We start from the raw sequence: 27,306 nt of genomic DNA on the forward strand, positions 1-27,306 counted from the left end.
TAAACAAAACAAAAAGACAATATGAAAAATGGGAGGAAATATTTGCAAAGGATACAACCTAAAAGGGATTAATTTCCAAAATACAGAAACAGCTTAAAATTAACCCAATCAGAAAAGGGGCAGAAGACCTGAACAGACATTTCTCCATACAGATGGCCAACAGGCACATGAAAAGATACTCAATATTGCTAACTATCAGAGAAATGGAAATCAAAACTACAATGAGGTATTTTCCTCACACAGATCAGAATGGCCACCATCAAAAAGTCTACAAATAATAAAAGCTGGATGTGTGGGGGGAAAAGGAACCCTCCTACATTGCTGGTGGAAATCGGTTATAGCCACTACAGAAAAGAGTATGGAGATTTCTTAAAAAACTAAGTTACCACATGATCCAGCAACCCCACTCCTGGACATATACCTGCAAAAGTTGAAAACTCTAATTTGAAAAGATACATGCATCCCCATGCTCATAGCACCACTATTTACAACAGCCAAAACACAGAAGCAAGCTAAATGTCCATGAATGGGTACAGATGTGGAATAAATAGTGGAGTATTACCCAGCCATAAGAAGACTGAAATAATGCCATCTGCAGCAACATGGAGGGACCTAGAGATTGTCATATAAGTGAAGTAAGTCAGATAGAGAATGATAAACATTACATGATATTACTTACATATGGAATCTAAAAATGATACAAACGAACTTATTTACAAAACAGAAATAGACTCACACACATAGAAAACAAACTTATGGTGACCAAAGAGGAAAAGAGGCAGGGAGGGATAAAGAGAGATATGGGAGATGTTACAGACATACACTAGGGCGTCCCTGCTGGTTCAGCAGTAAAGAATCCACGTATAATGCAAGAGACATGGGTTGGATTCCTGGGTCAGGGAGATCCCCTGGAGAAGGGCATGGGAACCCACTCCAATATTCTGGCTTGGAGAATCCCACAGACAGTGGAGTCTGGTAAGCTACAGTACATTGGGTCACAAAAGAGGTTGCCACAAACACGCATAGATACACACTACTGTATATAAAACAGATAAGTGAGAACCTACTGTTTGTACACCACAGAGAACTATATGCAAGATCTTGTTATAACCTATAATGGAAAAGAATCTGAAAAAGAATACATGTGTGTGTGTATACATACCTGGATCATTGCTATACACCTGTAACACTGTCAATCAACTATAATTAAAAAAGAAGTCTACTAGAATACTATGATCTCAATATGCCATTAATTGAGTATTTATTTGAGGCAAATATATATGTCTTAAGACTCATGATTAAAGATGTCGATTTTCCAAAGGCAGTAAAGCACCAGTTTTTCCATAAGGAAATAACACTCCTTTTTAGTCAGCAAAAAGAAAGATGCCTGAAGTAAAAACTATGATTTATACAGAACAGCCATTGATCTTTATTTGATTTGACAAAATTATCATTATTAAAAGACGGGTAATAAAATCGGAGCTTACACTGAATCTGACAAATTAAATTCTATAGTATCTAGAATATCAGAAATTCGGCAAGGGGGACAGAGGATAAAGCATCGCATGCAGATGCTCCTGGTTGGGGGGGGGGGGGGGCTCTATCTGCAGGTCAGGTCCACCGTGTGCAGCGCACACAAAATCCTAGAGAAAATGCAATCAACTCACTTGGGTGAAGTGTGTTTCCTTTTGGGGAGGGGAGAGGTGGCAGAGAGGTGCAGGGATTCAAAGGCATGTGCAGAATGGCTTCTCCATTTCAAAGTGGTAATAAAAATATTTAGATCATGGCACTAGGGCACCTTTGAGGAAAAGAACACCTTAACCAGAGTAGGCTCATTGCATAATTCTTTAGTAATATGTACAGTTTTCAAGTAATGGAGCGGACTGAGAGGAATTTTACTTCAAAAGCGGCTATCTATTTTTCTTCTCGCCCTCTGGGGCTTGATCTGTTTCGGCGTCACAGGGGCACTTTTCTACACAGTTTCTAGGGAACCATCCTCTTATTCTTGAAACACCTGAGGGAGAAAATGAAATTGATATGAAATAGATATACCAAAATGACATCTGTGAGACTTGTAAATCCTGTTACTTCAAACTGATAAGCTTTTAATTACCCCCCAATTTCAATTAGCACAACTTGAGGCTAAAATTAACTAACTAAATAAAAATTCAAAATATATGCATTCCTAACGAGCTAGAAAATGGGTATTTCCCAAGTTCCATCATCCGGGAGCGCTCCAGTGGAGTGGGGGGACCTGGTGCTCAGGCACACGTGTGTGGCTGGGAGGGAGTCTGACAGACCGTAACACTTCATCTGTCTAGGGACCTAGCTCCCTGGAGGCATGCTTTTTAGATTTCTTTTTTAACACGTGCACTTCTATATCAAGCTTGCATAACCTATCACATGGGCTAATTTATGATTAACCCAGTGTTTTCAAAAGAGCATCCTAGGTTAATCTTTAAAGAAATAATTCTTAAAAGTAAATTAAAAAAAAAAAATCAAAGACATGGAATGTTTCAATTCACTAGTTTTTATCATAATAGAATGATTCACTCAATGGGTGCATGTATAGCATAGCAGCTTAGTCACAGGCTCTGAGCCAGAGTGTGTGGGCTGGAGTCTTGGCTCCTCCTGCATTTAGTGTGGCCTTGGGCACGCTGCTAAGCTTCCCCACATTTCAGTTCCCTCACCAAAATGTCAATAACAGCATGGACCTCAGAGGGCTGCTGGGGACTGAATACCACAAATGAAGCATTTCCACAAGTGTGTGCTGCATATTTAAGTATGGGATCCAATGTTCACTAATCACTGCAAAGACCTGATAAATACAAGTGCTATGGAGAAGTAATACATGGACCTTCTTTTTGCTGCTTAATGAGTATCTTCCTATCGTTCCCCTAATGCATGTGACTGTTTACAAAAGTTATTCTTGTAAAATTTGCAGTTGTTGCTGGCAGTCTTAGCCTTTAAACACTCGCTTTCATGTCCATACCTTCTAAAACGGAATCATCAAGAATTTTGTCTCCATACAACCAGTATCTGAAATATTTAAAAGATTAAAATTAACTTTTCTTTTTAGGCTAGATGCCAATTTCATTATTCAAGAAGAAATTCAGTACTTTCCATTACTTACCGTAACCCTCTTGTAGCTAAGATGAACTCCCCTTTCTGTAGCCTTATCCGAGGCTCTTCAGTGCAGGGGCTCGTGAAGAATGTTTTGATTCCTCTATTCAAAGGACAGCAGGTACCACTATAATCTTCTATCACTTTATACCGGACCTGTCATCAGTGAGTAGAACAATTTAATATTAACCCACGTATGAAGTTTTTTAACCTTGAATGTAAACTGCTAAAGGTAGACCCAGAATATCAGGCAACAAGTCTTTCCCTTCTGGTTTGCTATCTACCCAGTTCCCTTATAAGAAGGTAATTAATTGATGCTTCTAATTCCCAGGCTTTTCTTACCCTTCATTTCAAGCACATGGCTAAGAATAAAATTTTAGAAGCAGTGCTGACCAATGGAACTTTCTGCAATGGTGGAGATGTTTTATACTTGTGGTATACAGTGTGGTATTCCCTAGCCACAAGTAGATACTGAACATTTTTAATGTGGCTGGTGCAACCAAGGAATTTAAATTTGAATTTAATTTAAATTAATTTAAATTTAAATAACCACATGTAGCTTGTGGCCACTGAATTAATTGTTCAGCATCACTTTAAGGACAAGTTTCCCACTGGGGAACTATATTGAGGATAATTATCTTTTGACAATAGAAATTGACTGAATTCCCTCCAAACCTCCAGTCCAAACTATCTGAATGAAAACAAAAGTAAAATGCATCAAAGTTCAACAAATGTATTAAGAAATATTATTTAATAAAAGCCAACAGTTGGTTTTTTACTTAGAGGCAATTTTAAAAGCTATATGGAAGTGCTGAGCCTGACAAAGGAAAAGAAATTAGTATCACTGCAAAAGAATTACTTACACTTCTGACTCTTTTATCTGCTTTTTGTTTCAACTGTTCTATCTGTTTGGAAGATATAAAAAGAAAAAATGAAGTCTCATATCTCAACACTGAAAAACAGGCTTTCCTCATTCACTGTATCAGAGTGACATGACAAACTCCCAATATTCCAACATTTCAAATTGCTACAATTTAAAGGCTACACTTTTTTTTTTTTTTTTTTTTTAAAGCATGGGAAGAAGGCTCTGTGACTAAAAACCAGCACTGAAGTGGGACTTTCTTCTCAATGTTCCCTCTCCAATGTCTTTATCTGTGTATAATCACAGAGCACTCTCTGTGGCCCAGCAATCAAGGAGATGTGCTCTCTGCCCTCCAGGGGCTTGCAGGCTAGTCCCTTAAGATGAAGCAGTCTAGAGACTCAGAGTCTTCACAGAGACTGCAAAGTTCATCAACAATGAGTCTTGATTAAAAGTTGTCATTTCGACTCCTCTTTTCCACTTATTCAGCTACAACTTACTAAATGACACTAAACTAGATAAGGGGAAATAATCTCCGCTTAGAATCTTGCCAAGTTAAGTTAAAGATACAAGGATTAAAATTGAGACCTCATGTGCTCATATAACTAGTATATGATTAGGTACCAAATCCAGATGAGTCTAGATGGGGGCGGGGGGACTGGAGCTGATCTGAGTAATTTCTGATAAAGAGGAGGTCATATAGTGTAGAAAAAACTGTGGGGGGAGAATTGTATCAGGGATTTGCTGAGTGGTCTAGGCTGATTGGAAAGGCTAATTCCCTCCAGGATGTAGGTGGTCTGACAAAATGTGGTCCAGTGAAGGGAAAGGCAAACCACTTCAGCATTCTTGCCTTGAGAACCCCATGAATAGCATGAAAAGGATGTAGGCGAAAGGTAGCTTTTGGCTGGGTTTTATAAATCCAAGGTAAGGAATCAAGACTTTATCTCACAAGTATGGCGCAATAAGAGATTTAAATTGAAGGAGGTCAGACACGACTGAGCGACTTCTTCTTCCTCTTCATGATACAAGGAGTGCTTGAGAATTCACTTAGATTCATTTTGACATGCTGAAACAATTCTTATGACTTATTTTACTATAAAATGCCATCAGAGTTAAGGAGAAGAGGAAGAAGGTGGGGTAAAAAGGAAGACTATTTGAACAAAACACTCACTGTTAAGCTGTACGGGTGACAGCCTTCTCTTATTGGCCAATCCAGTCCATCTCCTTCAGGGACCCCTGACCATGTGAATACTTGTTTGAAGTTCTTCCATCTACTTCCCATATCATAAGGAAAAACAAAGACTTCATCTAGTTGATAATACTGAATTCGATCTTTAGCCTGTGGGTAACAAAGAGGTAAGATGGCAGAGACATCTGCCTTTAATGGCTTTTGGCAATAGACAATTGAGAACAGTTATTCCTCAAATTTGTATCACTTCTAGAAATACTTCCTCCTTGTTATAACATCAGAATACACAGGAGTAATAAACACATCACAATATAGGAAGAACTTGACACACAAACACCAACCTCGTATAGGATCATCCACAAAATGTATGAATAAGTCTAAATAAGACTGAATTTAAGCATTCAAAAATGCTTATTAAAAGTTAGTAACTTTATTTCATATATAAAAAATCCTCAATGTCCTACTTGTTCAGTAGAACAAAAGGATCCAGGTATAAAGAACAGATGTTAACAAAAAGATTTAAGAGAAAACAAGGGTTTATTCAGGCTGGAAGGAACTTGTAGGAATGGCCAGGAAAGGTGTGACAGGTGAGTCATTTTATGAAAATTATTGTTTTTTTAAAGTTAGCAGGTTAAGTGTGAGCAATCTTTCAGTTTTACATACCATTACATATGTCTGCATACTTATATAGGCATTTATCTACACATTTTATGCATATATATATCCAAGTTTCATAAATTATATTCTAGGCATTTAAATTGTCCTCTTTTACCTAAGGGAATAAACTGCCTTAGGATTTCTGAATTTCTACTGACACCTAGTGGTATAAAGATACATTGTTTATTCCTACAATGAGCATACAAACCCAGTTGATAGTTATTGTGTAATAAAATATGGTCATTTTGACCCATTTTCTTTAACTTAATAGAATCATTTATTTGATTTCTATCGAGCAACATAGTGCCAGGTTTTAAATAACTTCTAGATTTAGTGTGGCACTTTACAGATAACCTTGGTCATTGGCAAAAAAACAGTGAATCTAATGTCAATGTTATGCTAACTAGAGATTATACCTTGAAATATTTTATTATCATCAGATAGTATTTTAGAGAAAAGCTTCTTGCAGTTACTTATAAAGTGATACTGATAATAATTCAATTACAAGAATTGTCAAGCTGTAACATGAAAACATGTAAGTCCATCCCCACCCTGATAATGAGTAACTTCTTTTCCCTTCTTATAAACAAAAACTTCAGCATCTTAAAATGGATTAAGAGCCTCAGAGAACAGAGACCTAGAATATTAAAAAAGACAAAGTGCTAAGGATGAGAGCAGTTTACAAAAACAACAAAGGCATGGAGTCTGTCTGAGAGAAGCACACAGTGAAGAGGGAACTCCGTGCACAGTATGTGTTAAAAACTGACAGAGGCGTGCAACAGGTGCCATGGGAAAAGGGAAGAAAAGTACTTCACTTGGTCTAGGGAGAGTCAAGGAAGGTTCCTCGGAGGAACTGACAGCTGAACCAAGTCTCGAGGGGCAAGAAATAAGGAAAAAAGAGCTAGGAAGAATATTCTAGGCAGAGCGAGCAACATGTGGAAAAATACAGAAGCATAAGATGTGTAAACTATTTGGTATTAGCTGGTATGGAGTATGAATGGGATGGGGAGGGGTGGAAATGAACTGGAGAAGCAGGTAAGGGGAAGACATGAAAGGTTTTAGTACGCATAAGCTAAGGAGCTTGGACTTAAACTTGTATATCCGTGGTTCTCAAAGTATGCTTTGTGCATCTCCTTCAGTCCCCAAGACCTTTTCTTGGGGTTGTACAAAGTCAGACAACTTTGATAATAATACTAAGACATTCTTGCCTTCTTCCATGGTGTTGACATTTGCAACGGTGGGTGAAATTGCTGGCATCTTATGTTGGCGTCAAGACAGTGGCACCAAGCTGTTATATTCTTCACTGCTACACGCTCAATTCAAACCAAACCAAACCAACAAAAAGCCCAGTTTTACATAAAAATGTCTTGATGAATAAAAATTATTTTTATTAAATCTCAGCCCTCAAGTAGATGTCTTTTTAATATTCTGTGTGACAACACAGGAAATACACATAAAGCATTACAAAATGCTTATCTCAAGGAAAACACCTGTCTGAGCTGTGAGCCAACTAAAGCTATGCAGCAGCTTTTTTCATGAAGTGCTATTTTTGTTTGAAAGAATAAGTAATGTAACAGACAAACCAAAGTTGTTCAGACTTCAGTATTTAGTGGATGTCTTCTCGAAAATGAACAAAGTCAGGTTATTACTTCATATAAACAACTATTTGTTGCTAGTGAAAAATGTAAGGCTTTCAAATGAAAATTAGAATTTGGAAAGTTTACATCACCACTATGAGCTTGACGGCTTTCCAATATTTAAAGATTTTCCCCATAAAACTGGTAGTGATACGAACGGATTTACATCGTGAATAATGAACTGTATCAACATTCTAAAAATCTGTGTATCTGTAAACCAGTGTGTTCCAAAAGACCAATGCCTGATGCCCTATATGGGTAAAAGATCCATTCAAAGAGCAAGACAGATTGATGGATTTGAATACAAAAGAATGCAAAAAATTGATTGATGTAATTTTAGATCTCACATGCAACTAACCTCTTACCAACTAGCACTTGTCAAGTTATAATGTATTGTTACTACCAAAGAATGTCCACTGTTATCTAAAAGGCATGTTAAAATACCCCTTTTTCTACCTACTTATCTGTTTGAGGCTGAATTTTCTTCAAATACTTCAATCAAAGAAACATATCTCAATAGACTGAACGCAAAACTAGATGTGAGAATCCAACTGTCTTCTGTTGAGTCAGATATTAAAGAAATTTGTAAAAACATAAAACAATGCCACTCTCCCTATTCTGTTTATTTTGGAAAATTTAATTATTTTTCCAGAAATGTTATTTTATTAACATATAATGGATTTATTATTGTTATTTTTAAATGAAATAATATTCAAAGGTTTTCTCAGAAAATATGGCAAATGTCAATAGATATAATACTCAATAGTATAATTAACAAAAGCTCTTTAGTGTACTTAACAATTTTTGAGAATGTAAAAGGTCCTGAGGGGCTTCCCTGATGGTTCAGTGGCAGAGAATCTGCCTATCAATGCAGAAGATGTGGGTTCCAACCCAGGGTCAGGAAGATCCCCTGGAGAAGGAAATAGCAACCCACTCCAGTATTCTTGCCTGAGAAATCCCACAGACACAGAAGCCTAGAGGGCTACAGTCCATGAGGTCGCAAAAGAGCTGGGCACGAATTAGTCACTAAACAGCGAACAAAAAAAGGTCCCAAGACTGAAGTTTGAGAGCTGCTGATATAAATTAAAACTCACCAACTGGCTGCTAGGGGGCTAAATATGTCCTATAGGTGTGTTTTCTTTGGCCCATGAAGATTTTCTGTTTATTTTGCTCTTAATTTGAATTGCTTCTCAATGCTTAAAAACAAAGAAGGTAACATAAAAATCCAGATCTCTGGTTGTTCTTGGAAAAAACAATTACATGATCTCACAATACTAGGTGAGGATTTCTCTGTGGCCATGATGAGCTTGGTCTGCTGGACAGCTCTGGAGCACAGGCTGGCTCCACTCCTCTAGGTTATCTGCTGGGGCTGCAGTGCACTGGGTTTACAACTCCAATAAGCTACAGGGATGGAAAGGCTCTGACAAGTTTTAAATAGGAAGCGGGGCATATTTTAACATCAGAATCACAATGGACAGTGTGAAGTATGTATTGGAGGTTGTGAGGTTTGTGACAAGGTAAATGTTCTAAGCTCTATCTGATGTGTAAAGCCTATGTGACGGCACCTTGGTAGGACAGAAGCTCCCATCCCAATGGACTGCCTTCTCCTCCAGTCTGAGAGAGTATGGCCAAATAGCTTCATGTGTGACTTAGAACAATTCAGTGTGAGATGGTTCTGTGGGAGTCTTATTGAACCAGGAATAAATCAATCGGTTCCTATAATCACCCTCCACGCGGCATGCAAATGACATAAGGAAGCCATTTGGTAGTCAAGCTTTCATTTGGGGGCATTTACTAGTTAATCTGATCTATTAGTTAATCAGTACTTTATCAAAATTAAGAAAATAACTCTAAAATTTACCTTCTCTTCAATCCATGATTCAATAGAAGTTTTGTTTCTGAGAATTATTTTCATCTGGAAATAGTAAAATTTTAAATGTTACTGGTTCATTTAAGATTATCATCTTAAAAAAAAAAAGATTATCATCTTTACACTACCCCTATGAGACAGTTTTTATGGCTCCATTCCATAGATGAAGGTATCAGGACAATAGAGATTAAATAAAAGAGCACGTGGTTCATCTGACTCTAAACCACTGGACTATATCTTCACATGACTACATCAATCCACAATCAAATCTGAATCTATGGCTTAAATGAAAATCATGCTTTAAGTACTACCTTCTGAATAAGTTTTCCAGAGTATTAATAAATTATGATACAATCCACTCAATCAGCATTAACATATTTTGCCATTAAAATTTTATCACTATTTTAAATAAATCTTAAATGCATGATTAGCCTATTTATCACAAGTAACAGTGACTCATTACAGTCAACCTAGACAGTCTGTTTGCCTTAAAAACTTGAGTACATTCAGTCTTGATTCTATTTTTGATTTTCCTAGAAATGACAATTCCATTTATGTAGGTTTTTACACCACATGACTTTAGTTTATTTCTAATATGATTCTTAATTATACGCATTGGGGAAAATTTTTCAAAGAATTTGATTCCAGACTAGTAAAAAATATAAAATATAACCCAAACCAGGTTATTTTAAAACTAAGAGTTCAAAAAGGGTTGGGTAATGCATCAGGGCCTGCTAGCGCAGCATTTCTAATTCTACGAGTTCTGCAATTCTCTGATGTCTGGCTGTGTCTTCATGGAGACAGTGTGACACGGTAAGAGCAACCCTGGACTGGGAGTCTTTTCCATATTCCAAGGGCCTAGCACAGTAGCTGGTTCATGGTAGGCCTTCAGTGAATGAATACACTAATGAAACAAATGCAGTGAGTCATAAGAACTATTTTTTGATCCCTTCAGGGTCACATCCTCCTTCTCTGGGCTCTCACAGCATCACTTTGTACATAAATCTATGATATACACATGACCCTGATTTAATGGCAGGATCCTCTTCATTCTCATTATTGTAGACTCAGAAATTAGCAGAGTGATTCATCATAGAGCAGACATTAAGTAGCACCAATATCATAGGGTTGTTATGGAGATTAAATGAGCTAACATATGTAAAAGGCCTAAAATAGTGCTCCATAAACGTTAGCTGTTATTACGCTTTTGATTAATATATGTGATTATAAAATAACATTAATAATTATGTTTACTGAATGCATGAATGGATGATATTGGGTATGCCACTTAACCTCCTTGTGACTCAATTACTCATCTGCAAGGAAGGGAAAATAATACTCCTCTTCGACTTTTGGGGTTGATGTGAACATCAAGAGAGACTGTGAGAAGAGCTTTCTCAAGGATAAAATGCTGTGTAACTCCAACTTAGGATTTTTTAAATTAAATCATTACCAAGAAATGCTGGCAAAGTCACTTGGAAATTATCTGACCAGCAGAAGATAAAATTCATCACCTAGGTGGAAAAAGTAACAATAATCTCCATTTCACACGGCATTCTTAAATGCAGCTTTTTTCTCCTTCTCATTACAAGCGGCCCCAATTACTTGACAGTGTTAGCTCGAGGTAATGGAGGAGCTTACCTGGATAAAAAACAACATCCCAACAGCTATGGTTGTTCCTAAAGCTAATCCCAAGGCAAACAAGGTGGCAGCAAATGCAGCTAATCCAAAAGGAATAATCGGAAGAGGGTCTCTCCGGGCTGCACTCATATCAATCTTGACCGTGTTCCACCCAAAGGAGAGCTGCGAACGACAACACCACCCACAAGAAATACTTGGTTGTCGTAAATGGTTAGACTCTACTGTACCACTTAAAACCACTTGATCAAGAAGATCAGCAAATGACAACGTGCTACTGTGGCCAAAGCAAACATAACTGTTTTCTAGTTAATTCTGTGGCTTGAACTCATAGTGACATGCACGATATCCTCTTTGGTACTGTCAAATGTTTTTTGTTTGTCATTGTTTCCTCAGAAAGCATTAGGTACATCGAATAGATGTTTGTAATTAAAAAAAAAAAGCAAGCATTAGGTAGACTGCACACGCATTACTGGGGATGAATGACAGTGGACACAAATCTAAGTTGTAACTGTCTCCCGGCTTCTCCTCGCTTTCCTGTATTTACAGTGCTCTTCCATAGTGACAAAGATAGCCTAAGATTCAGTGGTTTCTTCCCTCTTGTTCCACAACCAGAGGTTTAAGAACTAGTAACATGTAGGTCAAAACACGTCCTGCTAATGTGCACTGGCTGGCCTGAAAAATGTTTTAAATACTCAGAGTTAGGTACCAACATCTAGAAATTTAGTGTTTTAGAAATCAGATTGCACATAGAAAGTCTGGGTTTTCAGATTCTTCTTGAAAAACCAGATGATCTGGCATTGCCAGGCTGGATTTCCAAACATCAATAAATGGCTGAAGTAAAATACGGGTTGTCCTCTGTGTGAAAGGCATGTGTTTTCCAGGTTCCCATTAGGCCTGGGTCCCTCATTTACCCTCCAGGCATGTTTGCTGCTGCTGCTAAGTCGCTTCAGTTGTGTCTGACTCTGTGCGACCCCATAGATGGCAGCCCACCAGGCTCCCCCGTCCCTGGGATTCTCCAGGCAAGAACACTGGAGTGGGTTGCCATTTCCTTCTCCAATGCATGAAAGTGAAAAGTGAAAGTGAAGTCGCACAGTCGTGTCCGACTCCTAGCGACCCCATGGACTACAGCCTACCAGGCTCCTCCGTCCATGGGATTTTCCAGGCAAGAGTACTGGAGTGGGGTGCCATTGCCTTCTCAGCCAGGCATGCTTAAGGACCTGAATTTGTGACCACCAAACTTTATCTCATAACCACGTGCTCATAAATCAACTCAATTAGTCGTACGATATTTAAGAACGTGCACTTGCTGTGTGAGCCATGTTCCAGAGCACTGGATTTAGAAATGAACAAAAGAACTGCAAGTGGCCACAGGATCGAACGCAAACAGAGAGCACTTGTCTTTTTCTTCCCACTTTTCTGCTTTTTCCTCTATTTTCTACCATAGCTTATTGAAGTCCAATAAGTTATACATAGTAAAACTTCAACTACAGCATATACGGTGAGTTTCCAGATAGCATATACAAAATAATCTTTCCTCATCTTAAAAACCGTTTTAAAGCTTTTTTAAAAAAGGAATCCCTGTAAAGGTAAAACAAAGTTCTATTTCCCCACCTAAACTGGAGAACACCTATTTCCAAAAGGGACTTCTTAAAGAATCTTGATAACTACTATTTAATCTCTCATGATTTGATAAACAAACGTTTTCACTTACCCGATTATAAAGCTGCGTATACATTGTCATAACAAAAATAAAGGCAGCGTGAATACAGCCCAGTGGTGCTAAAAGGAGGAACAGCGTGAAGGAAGCATGATTCTGATAGCCGCAGCAGTTGTTGATCCAAGGGCAGTGATGGTCCATCTTCATCACACATCTAACGGGAAAAATTTATAGAAAACATGAGGCAGAAAATCCTGTCTACTTGAAATAACTTTGGTTTTCAAAAGATCAAGCACACAGGAATCTAGCATGTCCATGCATGAGTCACAGAGGAATAATACTTTATAGAACAAAAAGAAAAATCTTTATGAGTTTTTAAACAACTTTGAACCAGTGACTTCTTTTAAATTTTAAACAGCCAAAGAAAGGGCAGGCTTTGTAAAGGCTTCTGAGGAAACAGACATCTGCTACAAGTAAGTATGTTTCAAGAAGTCAGGAGGCCCACTGAAAGGTTCATTATAAAGAAATAAGCATGGTTCCTGATTTTCCTCTTGCTCTGAAGTGACTGGAGTGGAAAACAACAGAGACTGAACAAAATCACTTCTAAATCTCCACTGGGGCTGATGGGGCCTGGCAGACGCTTGTAACTTCCTTCCTTTATGTTCTTATCCTTTACATGTGGCGTCTCCGAGCTAAGCAAGCTAATTCTGGAATGTAAGATGTGGTTTAGTAAGTGAAGTCTTACTCTGTTTCCTTTCCTTGAGGTTGTTAGAAGAAAATTTTCTTGCCTCAAACTAAACTTTATTTGCCCCTCCAATGGTCCCCCTAAACCTCAGAATTAGCATCATAAATTTCTTATTTATCAGTGGATACAGATGTTCATTTACAAAGGTTCTATCAATAGCTTAATTCACATTTTTTACAGTGATTCTGTTTTCTTCCAATTAAGGCTTTTATATTAAATACTTGTGATAATAGGCACCTGGATTCACTTATTAGATTTATGTAAGTATAAATGTGACTCAACTGAATAATGGAAAAAGCAGGTCTCCTTTATAATTTAGACTCAGAACAATTCTAAGGCTAGTTAACATGTCAGTCGACAATTAACCCTGATTTATGAAAACAACTTAAAGTATAATGTTTTACCCTGTTCCTGTCATGGCAAGAAGAAACAGTGAAACTTTCATTATCAGAATTGACAATCTGAAAGGAAGATTATGGACACAAGTATTTTTAACATCATTGTTTATAAAGTAGTCACCTTGCAGGGAATAAAACTAGGATTGACATGCTAAGAAAGAATAACAAAAGGCCAGTAATCAAGTTGATCAGTCTTCAATAAATAGTAAAGACAGACAGTACCTGTTACACTTTCTGCAGTGATGTGACCGTGGTGCCTTGTATGCTTGGCAGACTTTACAATATTGGAGGTACACACTATCCTGAGAATTTTCCTTGGCAGTGAAATATAAACAAAATGTAAATTTCTGGGTAATTGGAAAAGTGATACTGCTGTTATCAGAAATTCATTATTTAAACAAATTTTAGCTCAAAAAGAAGGGCTGGAAATGCAAGCTAAAATTCAAATTCCATCTTTTCCCCATCTCCCATAAATGAAAATCAAACTACAGTATTTATTCATAAGGCTTGGCTTGTTATAAGCTGTCCATTGTTTCTAAATACTTTATAAACTAGTAGCTTCGCAAAGAGTCAGACACGACTGAGCGACTGAACTGAACAGAACTGAGCTTCTAAAGTATTTTTCTCAGTTATGAGGGATGTTAATATGTTACATGAAAAAAAAAAATCCCAGTGCCAAACCACACTGTAGAATTATGAGGTACATGATACACAGTGTTTCCTAGAAACTTATGACCATGTACTCATTACTACCACTCCATTTTTTTTTTTTTAATTGAAATTGCTTTGGGAAATACTTTCAAGCAGGTATGAAAAAAATTCTTTGAGCTCTAAATGGCCAGTGATTGGAATAATATGCTTAGTCTCCACCAAAGTAAAAAGTAGGCTATGTTTGATATTATTGGTTGGCAGGTAAGGAAAAAACTAAATATATGATTATCATGAGGGTTCACCATTTTAAGAAACCTTTTTCTTACCGGTTTCCACCCCAGAGGGACGAAGCCAGGACCAACAAACATGGCATTGAAGTAATTATAAAGAATCATGACAGTCCAGTTAATCAACATGATGAAATTCACGCTTCCTCCAGTGGTATGTAAGGGCCAATACCACAACACAGAGTCAATCATGGCCATGGTAGAACATATTGCTATAACACCAAGGGCTATAATGGGACCCCAGTGACAAAGTCTCTTTAATTCTTGGAGATTTTCAAACTTGACAACTGAGCAGAATGTACCCATTTTGGTGAGGAAGAATGTCTTTCAGTTTTTAAAGAATTACAGATTTCCTTTTTCTGTGCACACATTTCCTCGTGCCACAAGTCCGTGTATGTTCCTTAACTGTCATGTCTTCACGCTGTGGGATGTTAATGCAGATTACGCCACTTTCACTGCTAGACACTTTTTATCTAGGAGAATCCAGTACCTTGGCTTGACACTTAATCTAAAGAAAACAAAATGAGAAGGTTCCGTAAGACATTTTACTATCTACTGTATTTGTTAATTTCAATAATCGCCTAAATAGAAGCAGCTCACAAGTACATTACTATGAAATGAGTATCTCACCAAATATCAAAAAGAACCATTTTCATCTTATCCAAACTTTAGTCAATTCTGAATGGCAAGTAAACTGGATCCATGATTCTTAAGTGGTTGTTTTTTTTCCCTTTGTTCCCAACTTGTCAGAGGACTATGTCTGTGCATATTTAGTGAACGGCTGCAGGAAACAAAAAAATTTAGAGCTGGGATGGAGGGCCTTATGGTTGACCTAATCCAGTTTCCTTCTTCATTGAAAGGAAAATGGCTCAGAGAGGCTGAGCGATTAAACCACTTGAGTGAGTGACAGCTGAATCCGACAGAAGCCAAATCATCAAACGTCCTTTACAGAGTTCTAAACTGCCTCCTACCCACTCTTGAATTAAATCCAGTATGATCCAGACAAGGTCTACACCATTTGCCTGCGGTTGCCCCTCAAAGGCTAATTTAAGGTCTGTTTGTGTTAGAAGTAAAGAAACCGGAGGATGAAAGCTCAAGGAGGGGAGGGGAGGAGTGGGGAGAGGAGGTGAGGAGAGAGAAGTGTGTGTGAACTCAGGACCGGAGGCGTATATGAGAATAAGCACGAATGAGAATATTTCAGGGAAGGAAAAACAAAAAAAAAGGCAAGGGACCGGGAAGGCAGGACAGCGAGCGCCGAGAAGATCTGTAGAAGGCTATTCAGGACTGGACTGGAGTGAGTCAAGCGAAGAAGATCTGAGCGCCAGAGTAACAAAGATTTCCACTCAAGAGATGCCGCGCTGCCTCGTGCCTCAGTTTCCCTCTCGTGTTATGGAGCACAGCACTGAGAAATCCTCACGCAGGGGACGAACATCTTGGTAAGGGGTGGTTGGTCTCGACTTTCTGGAGATGCTGGCCCCATTAGGGTGGGGCGATGATCGCAAAATCACGTCCCTTGCTTTGACTCCCACCTCGGTCCTGTCCTCAGTGTCCGCTCCTGGGCCATCGCATTTCTGGGCTCACCCGGAGCAGACTTCGCGGCTCGGGCTCACCCGGAGCAGACCCTCTCCCGCTCGGATAACTCCGTCCTGGGTACCCCCGCCCAACCCAAGTACAAAGTAAATTCTGTGCGCTAGAAGCTGGGGTGCGCGACCAGCCACGACCCGCGCGTCTCTCAGCCAGCGCCCTGGCAGCTGATCTCCCGCTCGGGCTCAGTGCGCAGTCTCCGTGACAGCCACTTCCGGGAGGTTCGCCGTATCAACCTTCCGTCGGGAAGCAAGTCCCTCTGGCTTCTAGCTTGGGGAACCGGAACCGCTTTCCAAAACGCGGAGGGAAGGGAAAAAACTGCTTTTCAGTGATTCCTGAGAACACGAATTTTTTTTTAGGCTTTTGGGGACACTGATTGAAGGGGTTTTCCTTGGAGAACTTCTTATCTTGGAGCCTAAACGGAAACTGAAGCACGCACCCAGCCCAACTTCCGGAGGATCAAGATCGCGACGAACAACCAGGAAGCTGTCGGCCTGGGAGCTGTCCCCAGTTCTCTGCTCCTCTCTCTAGGGAACTTTCCGGGTCCTTACACTCTGATTTTCTTGCCCCGCGTGACCTCAGCTCCGTTCTAGGCTCCGACCCGGGCCGGCCACTCCGGAACCCGCCATGTCGTCCGACTTTGAAGGCTACGAGCAGGACTTCGCGGTGCTCACGGCAGAGATCACCAACAAGATTGCAAGGGTCCCCCGACTCCCACCTGGTAAGGGCGCTTCCTAGGCCGGGCGGGGGTGTCCTGGAGAGTTGGGAGGCTCCGATGTGGACGATGGAACTCTGCCTGAATGTCTCTTAGGCGCGAGCCTGGAGGATGAAGCAGTGTCGGGGCCTCCGGGAGGAATGGTTGAGTGGGTTGAGGGTAAGGGGAGGATCCAAGCTGGGTTGTGGGGTGCAGAGCCTTTGGAATCGGAAGCTTTTTTTTTTTTTTTTTTTTTGAGTTCTTATCTGGACTCCACCACCTTTTTACTCGTATAACCTTGGGAACGTTTCTCTGAATCTTGGGAACGTTTCTCTGAGTCTTCGTTTTGGTTGGGTTTTCTGTTACTTTTGTCTGTGAAATACAGAGATGTGAGAGTATTCAACGAGAATGAATTAACGTACCAAGGTCATGAGTCTGCACCATACAGCAACGTTGTTTTGTTAGTAACGATGTTATTACTATAGGCGGCAAAACAGGGTTAAGAGCAGTGGTGCCTGGATTCAAATCCCAGCCCTGCCACTTAGAAGTTGTATATAGGCAAGTTTCTTAACCTCTTTCAACTTTTATTTCTTGGTAAAATGGAAAGAATTGTGCATCTCTCATGTGAAGATTAAATGACTTAACATATTTAAAGTCCGTTTTTTCATGTTAGCTGCTGTAATCATTAGTATTTTTCATAGCACCAAGCCCATTTATTTTTTTCTCATCCTTCTTGAGAAACGATGTGTAAAAAATGGTACAAAATAATTTTTTTCACTTTTAAAATCCCACAGCTATCATTCAGAAGAATTTTTGTGTTTTAGCACATCTTATTTTAAATGCTGGACTGTCAACTATGTGAAGGTGGGAGCTATCTTTGATTTCCTTGGCATTTACTTAGAAGGAGCTCAGGGAAATGAGCAGATAGGAAATGAACAGATACACAAATATGATATCATGTAATTTTCATCTGTAGGACATTGTTTTAGGATTTGTTTTCTCTCAATACAGATTTAATTTGAGTATTTAGTTGCAAATAAGATTGCTATTCGGGGACTTAGCTGTGGTAGGGAAATTGAACCATCTACCTTCACTTTGTGGTGTAAAGTTTATCTGTGAACTGGTAGTCAACTTCATTGTTTCACCTTGTCAGTCAGTCCTTGATGCCAGCAATAATTTCTCGTAGACCTAAGTTGTAATTCCTCTGTTCCTTTCCCCACCTCTCCCCAAACTTATGTGTTTATAAATAATTTTCTTCCTTTATTTCTTTATTTTTCTCCCCACCCCCCACACCTATTTTCTATTAATAGGGACATTTGCTTGAAGCCAGGATCTCTGAACTTACACCCCACTCATCTCCTGAAGTCCCAGTTAGTTCTGGAGAAGGTGGAGGATGATGTCTTAAAGAGGTGTATGAGTCCAAGTGAGGGAACAAGAGGAGAGAACCAAGGTAGCATATACCACGGAGCTCTGCTGCCTGGGAGATTGTTGTGGCGAAAGTGGCCGATGGCCTCATCACTTCATGATACATCACCTCGCCTCTTCTCTTCAGTTCTGCTTTCCTCCACCACCCAAGATCATCTTGATTTTTGTTGTCATTATTGTCGGAGCCTACTTCCTTTGACTTCAGTCCCAGAACCTCAGAATATCAGGATTCATGGTTTCTGTGGGATTTTTGCTGTTTTTCAATTGTCAGAATTATAGCTGAGGAAACATTTTTTGTTTGGGCTAATAGCTTTGGTATTGAGAAGCTATGCTATAAAGTAACAAAGTCGTTCCTAGGTGCAAAATTGTAACAGCCAATTCCAAGAAAACAGATTTGTTACAATTGTTGTTGTTGTTGTTGTTGTTTTCTTACCTTTATATTTTAATGTGACCATTCTTACCACATAGAAACCTTTGAATTAAGTAACTTAAAAATAAAGACCTCGAATTTCTACAGCTACAGTGTAATGTAAGGTCCAAAGAAGCGGCTTCATGAGAATTGAAAGGAGACTATAGCTGGCACTGGAAAAATGCTTACTAACTTGAATAATTAAATGCTAGTAATTCTTAAAAATACTGTGGTTTCCCTCTTAATAATTATTTGTACTTGCTCATTTTATAATCTGTTTCTTGTTGATAAATAGGGAAAGATGAAAAATATATCTTTGTAGTTATGCATTTCAGATGTATATCTGTGGACAACAGAAATTGATTATGTGCAACCATGCAAAACTAGTATGATTAAAAATAATTATAATCTCTTCCTGGCATCATTGGTGGTTGACCCAGAAATTACTTAAGAAGGTTAAAAATTGGAGCAAAATTTTCAGCCAAAGCAGTTTAGTCCCTGAAATATTAACTTACTGAAATGAAATTAGAGTAAACTGGATTGATTGCAACTAACTTCATTCTCTGCTGTGCATGTACAATGTGTTAAAGTGTTACTTCCAAGAGAATAGAAAAGATTAAATATTTTAGAACTTCAAAAGGAAATTTGATTACTCTGTGGACCAAAAGATAGATCAGTCTCTTCTTAAGTAATATTCTTATGGCACTATATTTGAGCTTTGATTTTAATGATTTGTATTCTGGAGTAAAGTCAGGAAAATGGATGAGTGAAAACCATCACTAATACTAATTGTGATGTTCCTCTTTCTCTGATGATGTGTTGTAAGAGGGGGAGATACTTTATAGAGGCGGGAATTCCATGCCATCAGGCAGGCTTCCTGAAGGATCTTAAACAAAAGGTTTCTTTGCAGTTGGTTGCTTATCTCACCATGTACAGGGAGAAAAATGGTCTGTTGTGAAGCCTATCATTTTGTAGCTGTAGTCAGAAATACCAAGAAAGGCATTATGGTAACTTGGTTACAGTTCACAGGTGGCATCAGATCTGTTTAGAATCCCAGCTCTGCTGCTTATTAGATGTGCAACTTGGGCATGTTGCCTGGCCAAAGTCTGCCTCCTCCACCTGGAAAATTCAGCGTGTGTATGTGTGTGTGTGTGTTGGAGGCAGGGTGTGTGTATAATAGTTTCACCCTTACAGTGTTGTAAAAGTCTGATTTTGTTGTTGTTCAGTTGCTGAGTTGCTACTCTTTGCAACCCATGCAGTGCAGCACACCAGGCTCTTCTGTTCTCCACTATCAACCAGAGTTTGCTTATTGAGTTGGTGATGCTGTCTAACCATCTCATAACTGTTAGTAATCGCCCTTCAGTCTTCCCCGGTAGCATGTTGAATCTTCCAACCTGGAGGGCTTGTTTTCCAGTGTCATATCTTTTTGCCTTTTCATACTGTTCAGGGGATTCTTGAGGCAAGAATACTGGAATGGGTTGCCATTTCCTCCTCCAGTGGACCATGTTTTGTCACAACTCTTCACTGTGACCCAGCCATCTTGTGTGGCTCTGTGTGGCCTGGCTCATGACTTCACTGAGTTACGCAAACCCCCATTGCCACAACCTAGTTGTGATCCTTGAAGGGGAAAGCATATAATACCCTAGCACAGCTTTTCCTCCCTTAAGCGAGTGCACGGTAAGTTAGCAACTACTGATACTGCAGTGGTGAAGACAACAGCTGTAGGCTTAGTCAGCACCTAGCTTCTCAGACTTTGTGACATTAGTTGAACTCTTAAAGCAACATTGGCCTCAATTTTGTTTCCTTTCTGGGCTAGACTAGAGTGAATCTCTCTTGATGAGCACCTGCATTTGAAGGGAGATGTGTGATGGGCACTTTAGGATCCAAACTTGGAATTGGACTCTGAATTCAGGATAACAGGGAGGAAGTCAGGGAGAGCAGTGGAAGTGGTGGGGTGAGATAGGTGTCTTTTCTGGAAGGAAATGCTTAGTCTAGCTATTGATTATGCCCCATCCCTGGAGGCTTTTGGGCACTGTCTAGACATGGCCATGTGTGGAAGAAGCTGTAACATTCATCCATGATTCTCTCTTGCCTTTGCAAAGTGATTGTAATAAGAGAATTCAGAAAAGTCTGCTTTTATTTATGAATAGTGTGGTTTGCTTTACATACATGTGGTTCTGGAGCTGTAATGATGTGTAACTGTTGAGCACTTGAAATGTAGCTGTTGCCCTGTAGTGAAATGACAATGTTTTTAGTATTAATAAATTAAAAAAATATTAAATGAATTTCTTCTGTTTTTTTCTTTTTTAACTTTTTGAAATGTGGCTACTAGAAAATTTAAAATTCTGTTATGTGACTTGTATGCATTATATTTTTGTTCTATAAAATTAGAGTTGAAGAGATGGTTCCAGACCTAATTCAGGAACTCAGGTGCAAAGTGAGTTGAAGTAGGGTGGGTAGGACTTGAGTTAGGCACACTCACGCATATCCACATTCTAATCCCTTAAATGATTTAGTTAACCTGAGTAATAGCCTTGGGCTACCCAGGTGGCTCAGTGGGTAAAGAATCCACCTGCAATGCAGGAGATACAGGAGACACAGGTTCCGTCCCTGGGTTGGGAAGATACCCTGGAGGAGCGAACGGCAACCCACTCCAGTATTCTTGCCAGGAGAATCCCATGGACAGAGGACCCTGGTGGGCTGCAGTCCATGGGGTCACAAAAAGTTGAACATGGCTGAAGCAGCTGAGCACGCATACACACGTGTACTGCAAGGGATAGCTTCATTGATTTTTTAAAAAATGTTTAATTTTAGAACAGGTTTAGGTTTACAGAGAAATCACAAAAATAATACAGAGAATTCCTGTGTAGTCCACGTCCAGTTTCCTCTATTGTTAACTTCTTATATTAATATGATACATTTCTTGCCGCCAGTGGACCTGCGTTGCTACTTGTTATTAACTGAAGTCCATACTTTATCCAATTTCCTTCATTTTTTTCCCCCAATCTAGTGTCTTTTTACTATTCTAGGGTCCGGTCCAGGGTACTACAAATCATTTGTAGTAGTCATGACTCCTCAGGTTCCTCTTAGTTGTGACAGTTTGACAGCCCTTTCTTTGTTTTTGATGACGTTACAGTTTAGAGGCATACTGACCAACTGTTTTATAGAATGTCCCTCAGTTGGGATTTGACAGATGTTTTTCTCATCATCAGACTAGGGTTATAAGTTTTTGAGAGGAAGACCACAGAGGTAAACCACCGTTTTCATCACATCATGTCAAGAATTCACACTGTAAGGGAACTTAGCAGTCTTGATATTAACTTTGACCACCTGGCTAAGGTAGTATTTGTCAGGTTTCCCTACTGTAAAGTTACTCTTTTCCCTCTTTTCCATATTCTTAGAAGGAAATCATATGCATAGCCCACACTTACGGAGTAGGGGATCATGCTTCATCCCCTTGAAGGCTGAGAATTTATGTAAATTATTTGGAATTCTTCTGTATGATTCTTCTAGAGAGATTTGTCTGTTCTCCTCCACTTGTTAATTCAGTCATTTATATGCACAGACTCATTTATACTTTGTGTTGTATTCCAATACCACTTTATTTTGCTGCTCAGATGATTGCAGCTTTGACCATTGGTATTCCTTCCAGCCGGCTTTTGTGTCATTTTGATATATGCCCATCAGTGGGGGTTTTTTCCCTCTCGTTTTCTTACTTTCTGATATTATAAGATACTCCAGAATCATCCTGTATTTTTCGTATACCAGTCCTTGAATCAGCAGCTGTTTCTCCAAGGAGTCTCTTTCCTTTTATTGAAAAATGGTGTTAGAAACCAAGATCTGGACACTAGGTACGCACACTGGTACTGAGGTTTTATTACTTCTAGACCCTTTTAGCTGACACAGCAAAGAAAAATGTGTGTGTGCTAACTCATGTATATATACTTACTGATAAGGTTTTGTGTATGAGGCCATTTATATAATAAGCTAAACATGAGTTATATTAATGTCTCCAACTCCAGTTCTTTATTCACATGAATCGTTCTATAATGGGTTTGTCTTAATTATTTCTTTCATAAAGGGAAACTTGCCATTCTAAGTAGGAAGATTTGCCCCAGTCCTCACTGATACAATTTTTCTTTCTTTTTCTCGTTTGTGTGTGTGTGTGTGTGTGTGTGTGTGTGTGTGAAATTTGAACAGAATCTGTACTTTAGTTAATAATTCTATATTGCATATCAGTTTCCTGTTTGTTGTTTTTTACAATATAACATTTCTTTATATTCTCAGAATTGGATTAGAAGTTTCAAGCCTCATTCAAAAAAATTTTTTAAGTCACTGAGGTAATAAACTTTCTAGACTTTTAGGAGTAATACTAGATGCCAAAATAAATGGAACTACATCAAAGTTTTGGGTGAATATAAATTAGAAATCTAGCATCCTATCCTATTCATACTTGGTCAAACAAGTGGAACCAAAATGTTGTAAATATTTTAGCTAGACAAACATTCATAAGGTTTCTAAAATATATATAGATTATATGTACTATATATATATGTGTGTATGTATGTATACAAAAGCTTTTCTACTACGTTTGATAAAGGCTTGAGAAAGAACAACAAAAAATGAGATAGAGAAGTTGGAAAACATAAACTAAATTAAATGGGAGCACTGAATATGAAATAGAGCAGCCATGTTTAAAAGCAACTGGACTATATGATGATCTTTTACAATTTTTCTTATTCTCTGTGAGTAACAAATGTTGCTGAATTATAAGACTCGTGGGTTCATTCAGTGAACACACAGTGCACGCCCACCATGTACAACGCTCTGTGCTAAATACAGAATAGGACAAAGATGTGTGGAGAGTGGTCCCTGCCTTCAAGGAGCTGGAAATGAGGCTGAAGGGAACCAATTACTAATGGCCATCAGGGATGCTAGGGTAGAGCACGGAGGTCTAGGAATTCAGAGGTGATAAGATCATGCCCTGGGAGGTCACCTGGAAGGGTAGTGGGATTCAGCAGACGGAAAAGGGGAAAGACTAAATGAGTTGCAGGAAGTGGATACAGTGGGCATCTGCTGCTTCCAAAGGCCCAGAATGCTCTGTTCTATCTTCTGAGAGCATCTCCTCAATTTTCCTTTGAGAAATTCTCTAAACCCAGTCTTGGTGGAACTGACAGGCTGTCATGCCCTGTCCAGGTCAAGAAGAAAATACCTTACTCAAGGGAAGACAGTCAGTGAATTTTCGCCAGAAATTGGAATTTGGACTCTGCTTCTGCAGAGACTGTCAGTAAATTCCTGCTCCCTTGGTTCTCTGTGCCACCAAGGTACTGTCCTCCCTGAGCTTGGGAACTCACCTTTTCCACTGATTCTTTGTTCTTTTTATTCAGTCAGTATTTCGTGTCTGTTTGCAGCCCAAAGGACTGCAACATGCCATGCTCTTCTATCCTCCACTATCTCCTGGAGTTTGCTCAAACGCATGTCCATTGAGTCGGTGATGCTATCTAAACATATCTGCTGCTGCTCCCTTCTCCTTTTGCCTTCAGTCTTTCTTAACATCAGGGTCTTTTCTGATGAGTCGGCTGTTTGCATCAGGTGGCCAAAGTATTGGAGCTTCAGCTTTAGCATCAGTCTTTCCAATGACTATTCAGAGTTGATTTCCTTTAGGATTGACTGGTTTGATCTCCTTGCAGTCCAAGGGACTCTCAAGAGTCTTCTCCAGCACCACAATTCAAAAGCATCAGTTCTTCGGCGCTCTGCCTTCTTTGTGGTCCAACTCTCACATCCATACATGACTGCTGGAAAAACCATAGCTTTAACTATATGGTCCTTTGTCAACAAAGTGATGTCTCTGCTTTTTAATATGCTAAGTTTGTCATAGCTTTTCTTCCGAAGAGCAAGCATCTTTTAATTACATGACTGCAACCATCTGCAGTGGTTTTGGAGCCCAAGAAAAGAAAATCTGTCACTGCTTCTACTTTTCCCCCCTCTATTTGCCATGATGTGATGAGACCCTGTGAGTCACCTTGAATTATTCTAATAAATTCTATTTTTGGCTTAGGTTAGCCAGAATCAATTCTATTGTATTCAGCCAAAGAACCTAATTAGTATCTTGAACAAAGGCTTAGCTCAGGGAATAAAATTTGCTTGGCTAGTAATGGATAGCATGCAGTGCACATACTAGAGAGCTAGTAGTTGGAAATCCAGTTGGAAAAGTTGCTTGGGTCTGGAATGTGGAGGGCCTTGACTTCCAGGCTCAAATGATTCAACCAGAGCCACATTTCTGGAAGATTAAATGGGGGAAGAGGGATTAAATGGCGAAAGTGAAACCAGCATGGTTGGTAGCATAGCTTCTTTGGTAAATTCTTGTACTCACTGCACCATTTATTCATTTTACTACCATGATTTGAGAACTGATTATACATCAGGCTCAGCACTAGACTGTAGAACTAGGACATGGTTCCTGTCTTCCCAGAGCCTCCAAAGTAGAAGATAAATCAGACCTGTGAGTGTGAGAGATAAATCATGAGGATTATGTAAGAGATACAGGAATTTTCTATAAGAGCCAGTAGTTAATTCTTCTGTTGGGTTAGAAAAAACTTCAAAGAGCTGGTGATTTCTGGGGAGAAATAAATGGGCTGATAGACTTGGAATGGGGGTAAGGATAATTTTTCCAAAAGTGTCTGCTAGAACATGTCTCTCCTAGAATGGAGAGTTGTGGTTGGGTTATAGCTTGATTGTGGTACGATTTGAAGAAATCACATGTAGATATTTAGCACTTCACAAATTAGGAGTAATTCCTCTTGCATCAACTTATTTGAGCTAAAAAGAGTCCAGTAGATGTATTTAATTTCCAGTTTAGAGAGTATATACCAAGTCTCAGCTAAAAACTCTTTCTTACCCAAGATCCCATAACCATAAGTAGATAATGGTTTGGGGTTTAGAATCAGTAGTTGTGACTTCAAATATTTCTTCCATTGCAATCAACTCTTAAGGAGAGCACAATTTTTTAAAGGATGGTAAGATCTTGCTCAGTTTTAGGAATTATTATATGTCACTTTTGGTTTTTTAGTTTGTGGGTTTTTGTTGTTATATATGAATTTTTTTTAATATGTGATTTTTTAAGTTGTACTCATGAGTACATTATTCCCAATTTATTGAATTCATGAGTTTGTAGATTCCTCATGCCACCTCTAAATCTGTTGTTGACACAGTCTCTTCTAAAGAGCAAAATAATTTTTGTTTTTTCTTAAAAATGTTACAGCATCTCTTCAGTACTCTACAGGATTATGTATTTCCAGATTGCCTAGAATCAGTTTCTTACAGTGTTTCCTAACCCACCAAAGAAGGATATGGCCATTTGCCTGATATGCTAATCCTTTACTCTGGTTGATCAAAAAGGAAAAAAAGATATCTAAAAATAGAAGTTTTTAAATATTAAGTTTATCTGTAACCTTAGCAATTCCTTGATGTTATTGTTTGTTTCAGATGAGAAGAAGCAGATGGTTGCAAACGTGGAGAAGCAGCTCGAAGAAGCAAAAGAACTGGTATGTACAGACTTAGTAACATTTAAAACACTACCAGAGCCATTTAACCTGATGCCTTCCTCTAAGCTTCATTTATTCATTGTAGAAATGTGAAGCATACCTGATTAAGCGCTCATGATTAAGAATTCATCAGTGTCTACATTGGAGAGAATTTAATAGCTTCTTGGCATTTTATTCCTCTTAATAAAGGTAATTCATTAAATGCCCACTTGGAATTTTTATCACTTCATAGTACCTTTCATAATAGCTAAAAATAGCTGACCCTGGTTAAAAGTGTATTAGGTACCAGACATGGGTTAAGCATGTTATTTGCTTTATATTATTTAATTTTTACAAAATCTTTATGAGACAGGGACTGTTTGTCAAAAACTGTTAAGGATCGAGCTTTTCCCTACTTGTCCACTCACAAGTGAGCTTATTACCACAATCTCAAGGATGCTGATAGAAGACATTAGATTCCTACGTCAGAGACAAAAGACTTTTATTACTCACAGCAAAACCTGCTGCCAAAATTTCAGCAGGCTTGTGTCAGTTCCCTGAGCCCCAGTTGCCAAGGGGCTGTGCATGTTTGCCTAGAAAAATGCCTACACGTCAGTGGATTATCTTATTGGAGAGAAACACGGGGCTTGGGAAGGATACCGCTTTGTAGCAGCCTGTAAGCAAGCCTGGTCTTTGCCCCAAGGCACACATTGTTTCCGACCCCCAGATTGCTCACTGCCTGGGAAAAGAGTGATCAGGGCCTTGCATTCTTGGTGTTGCAGCAAGACATGTAGAAGTGTGAGAGATACACAGAGGAACATCATTACTCCCATTTTGTAGATGGGAAAACTGAGGCTTAGAAAGATTAATTAACTTGTCTGTGGTCCCACACCCAGTTAGTGCTTCTGTAAGGATTTGGACTTAGGTATGCTAAACGCAGAGCTTTAACTTAGCCAC

The 27,306-nt window shown here is 39.0% G+C and overlaps 2 protein-coding genes across 32 annotated transcripts in view; one reads left to right on the forward strand and one right to left on the reverse strand.

Moving 5' to 3' along the window:
- Positions 1–1,405: 1,405 nt before the first annotated feature.
- Positions 1,406–16,490, reverse strand: ZDHHC6 (zinc finger DHHC-type palmitoyltransferase 6). Of its 5 annotated transcripts, XM_055560765.1 has the most exons (12): positions 16,244–16,488; positions 15,345–15,495; positions 14,754–15,222; positions 13,999–14,090; positions 12,688–12,847; positions 10,977–11,138; positions 9,327–9,380; positions 5,154–5,321; positions 3,987–4,028; positions 3,134–3,279; positions 2,993–3,039; positions 1,406–2,014 (listed from the first exon to the last, which is right to left on the reverse strand). In XM_055560765.1, the coding sequence occupies exons 3-12, from the start codon at positions 15,018–15,020 to the stop codon at positions 1,911–1,913; spliced, it is 1,242 nt and encodes a 413-aa protein (XP_055416740.1). In that variant the 5' UTR covers positions 15,021–15,222; positions 15,345–15,495; positions 16,244–16,488; the 3' UTR covers positions 1,406–1,910. The 5 variants fall into 5 exon arrangements, with proteins under 5 accessions (XP_055416740.1, XP_055416739.1, XP_055416741.1 ...); XM_055560764.1 differs by lacking the exon at positions 15,345–15,495; XM_055560766.1 differs by lacking the exons at positions 15,345–15,495; positions 16,244–16,488 and adding an exon at positions 15,947–16,086.
- Positions 16,491–16,676: 186 nt separating this feature from the next.
- Positions 16,677–27,306, forward strand: part of VTI1A (vesicle transport through interaction with t-SNAREs 1A) — a 381,817-nt gene continuing 371,187 nt past the window's right edge. For 10 of the 27 annotated variants that reach the window (XR_008707242.1, XR_008707243.1, XM_055560783.1 and 7 more), the window contains exons 1-2: positions 16,739–17,019; positions 26,312–26,370. Coding sequence is in view for 25 of the 27 variants with exons in the window: in XM_055560783.1 (XP_055416758.1) it covers positions 16,926–17,019; positions 26,312–26,370 (153 nt within the window). In the remaining 2 variants the exon portion in view is untranslated. Of the gene's footprint in view, positions 17,020–26,311; positions 26,371–27,306 lie in introns of all 27 variants that reach the window. The other 17 variants (XM_055560795.1, XM_055560794.1, XM_055560792.1 and 14 more) reach the window with 10 other exon arrangements.

Source organism: Bubalus kerabau, chromosome 22 (assembly GCF_029407905.1).
Source record: "Bubalus kerabau isolate K-KA32 ecotype Philippines breed swamp buffalo chromosome 22, PCC_UOA_SB_1v2, whole genome shotgun sequence".
Classification (NCBI taxonomy): Eukaryota; Metazoa; Chordata; class Mammalia; order Artiodactyla; family Bovidae; genus Bubalus; species Bubalus kerabau.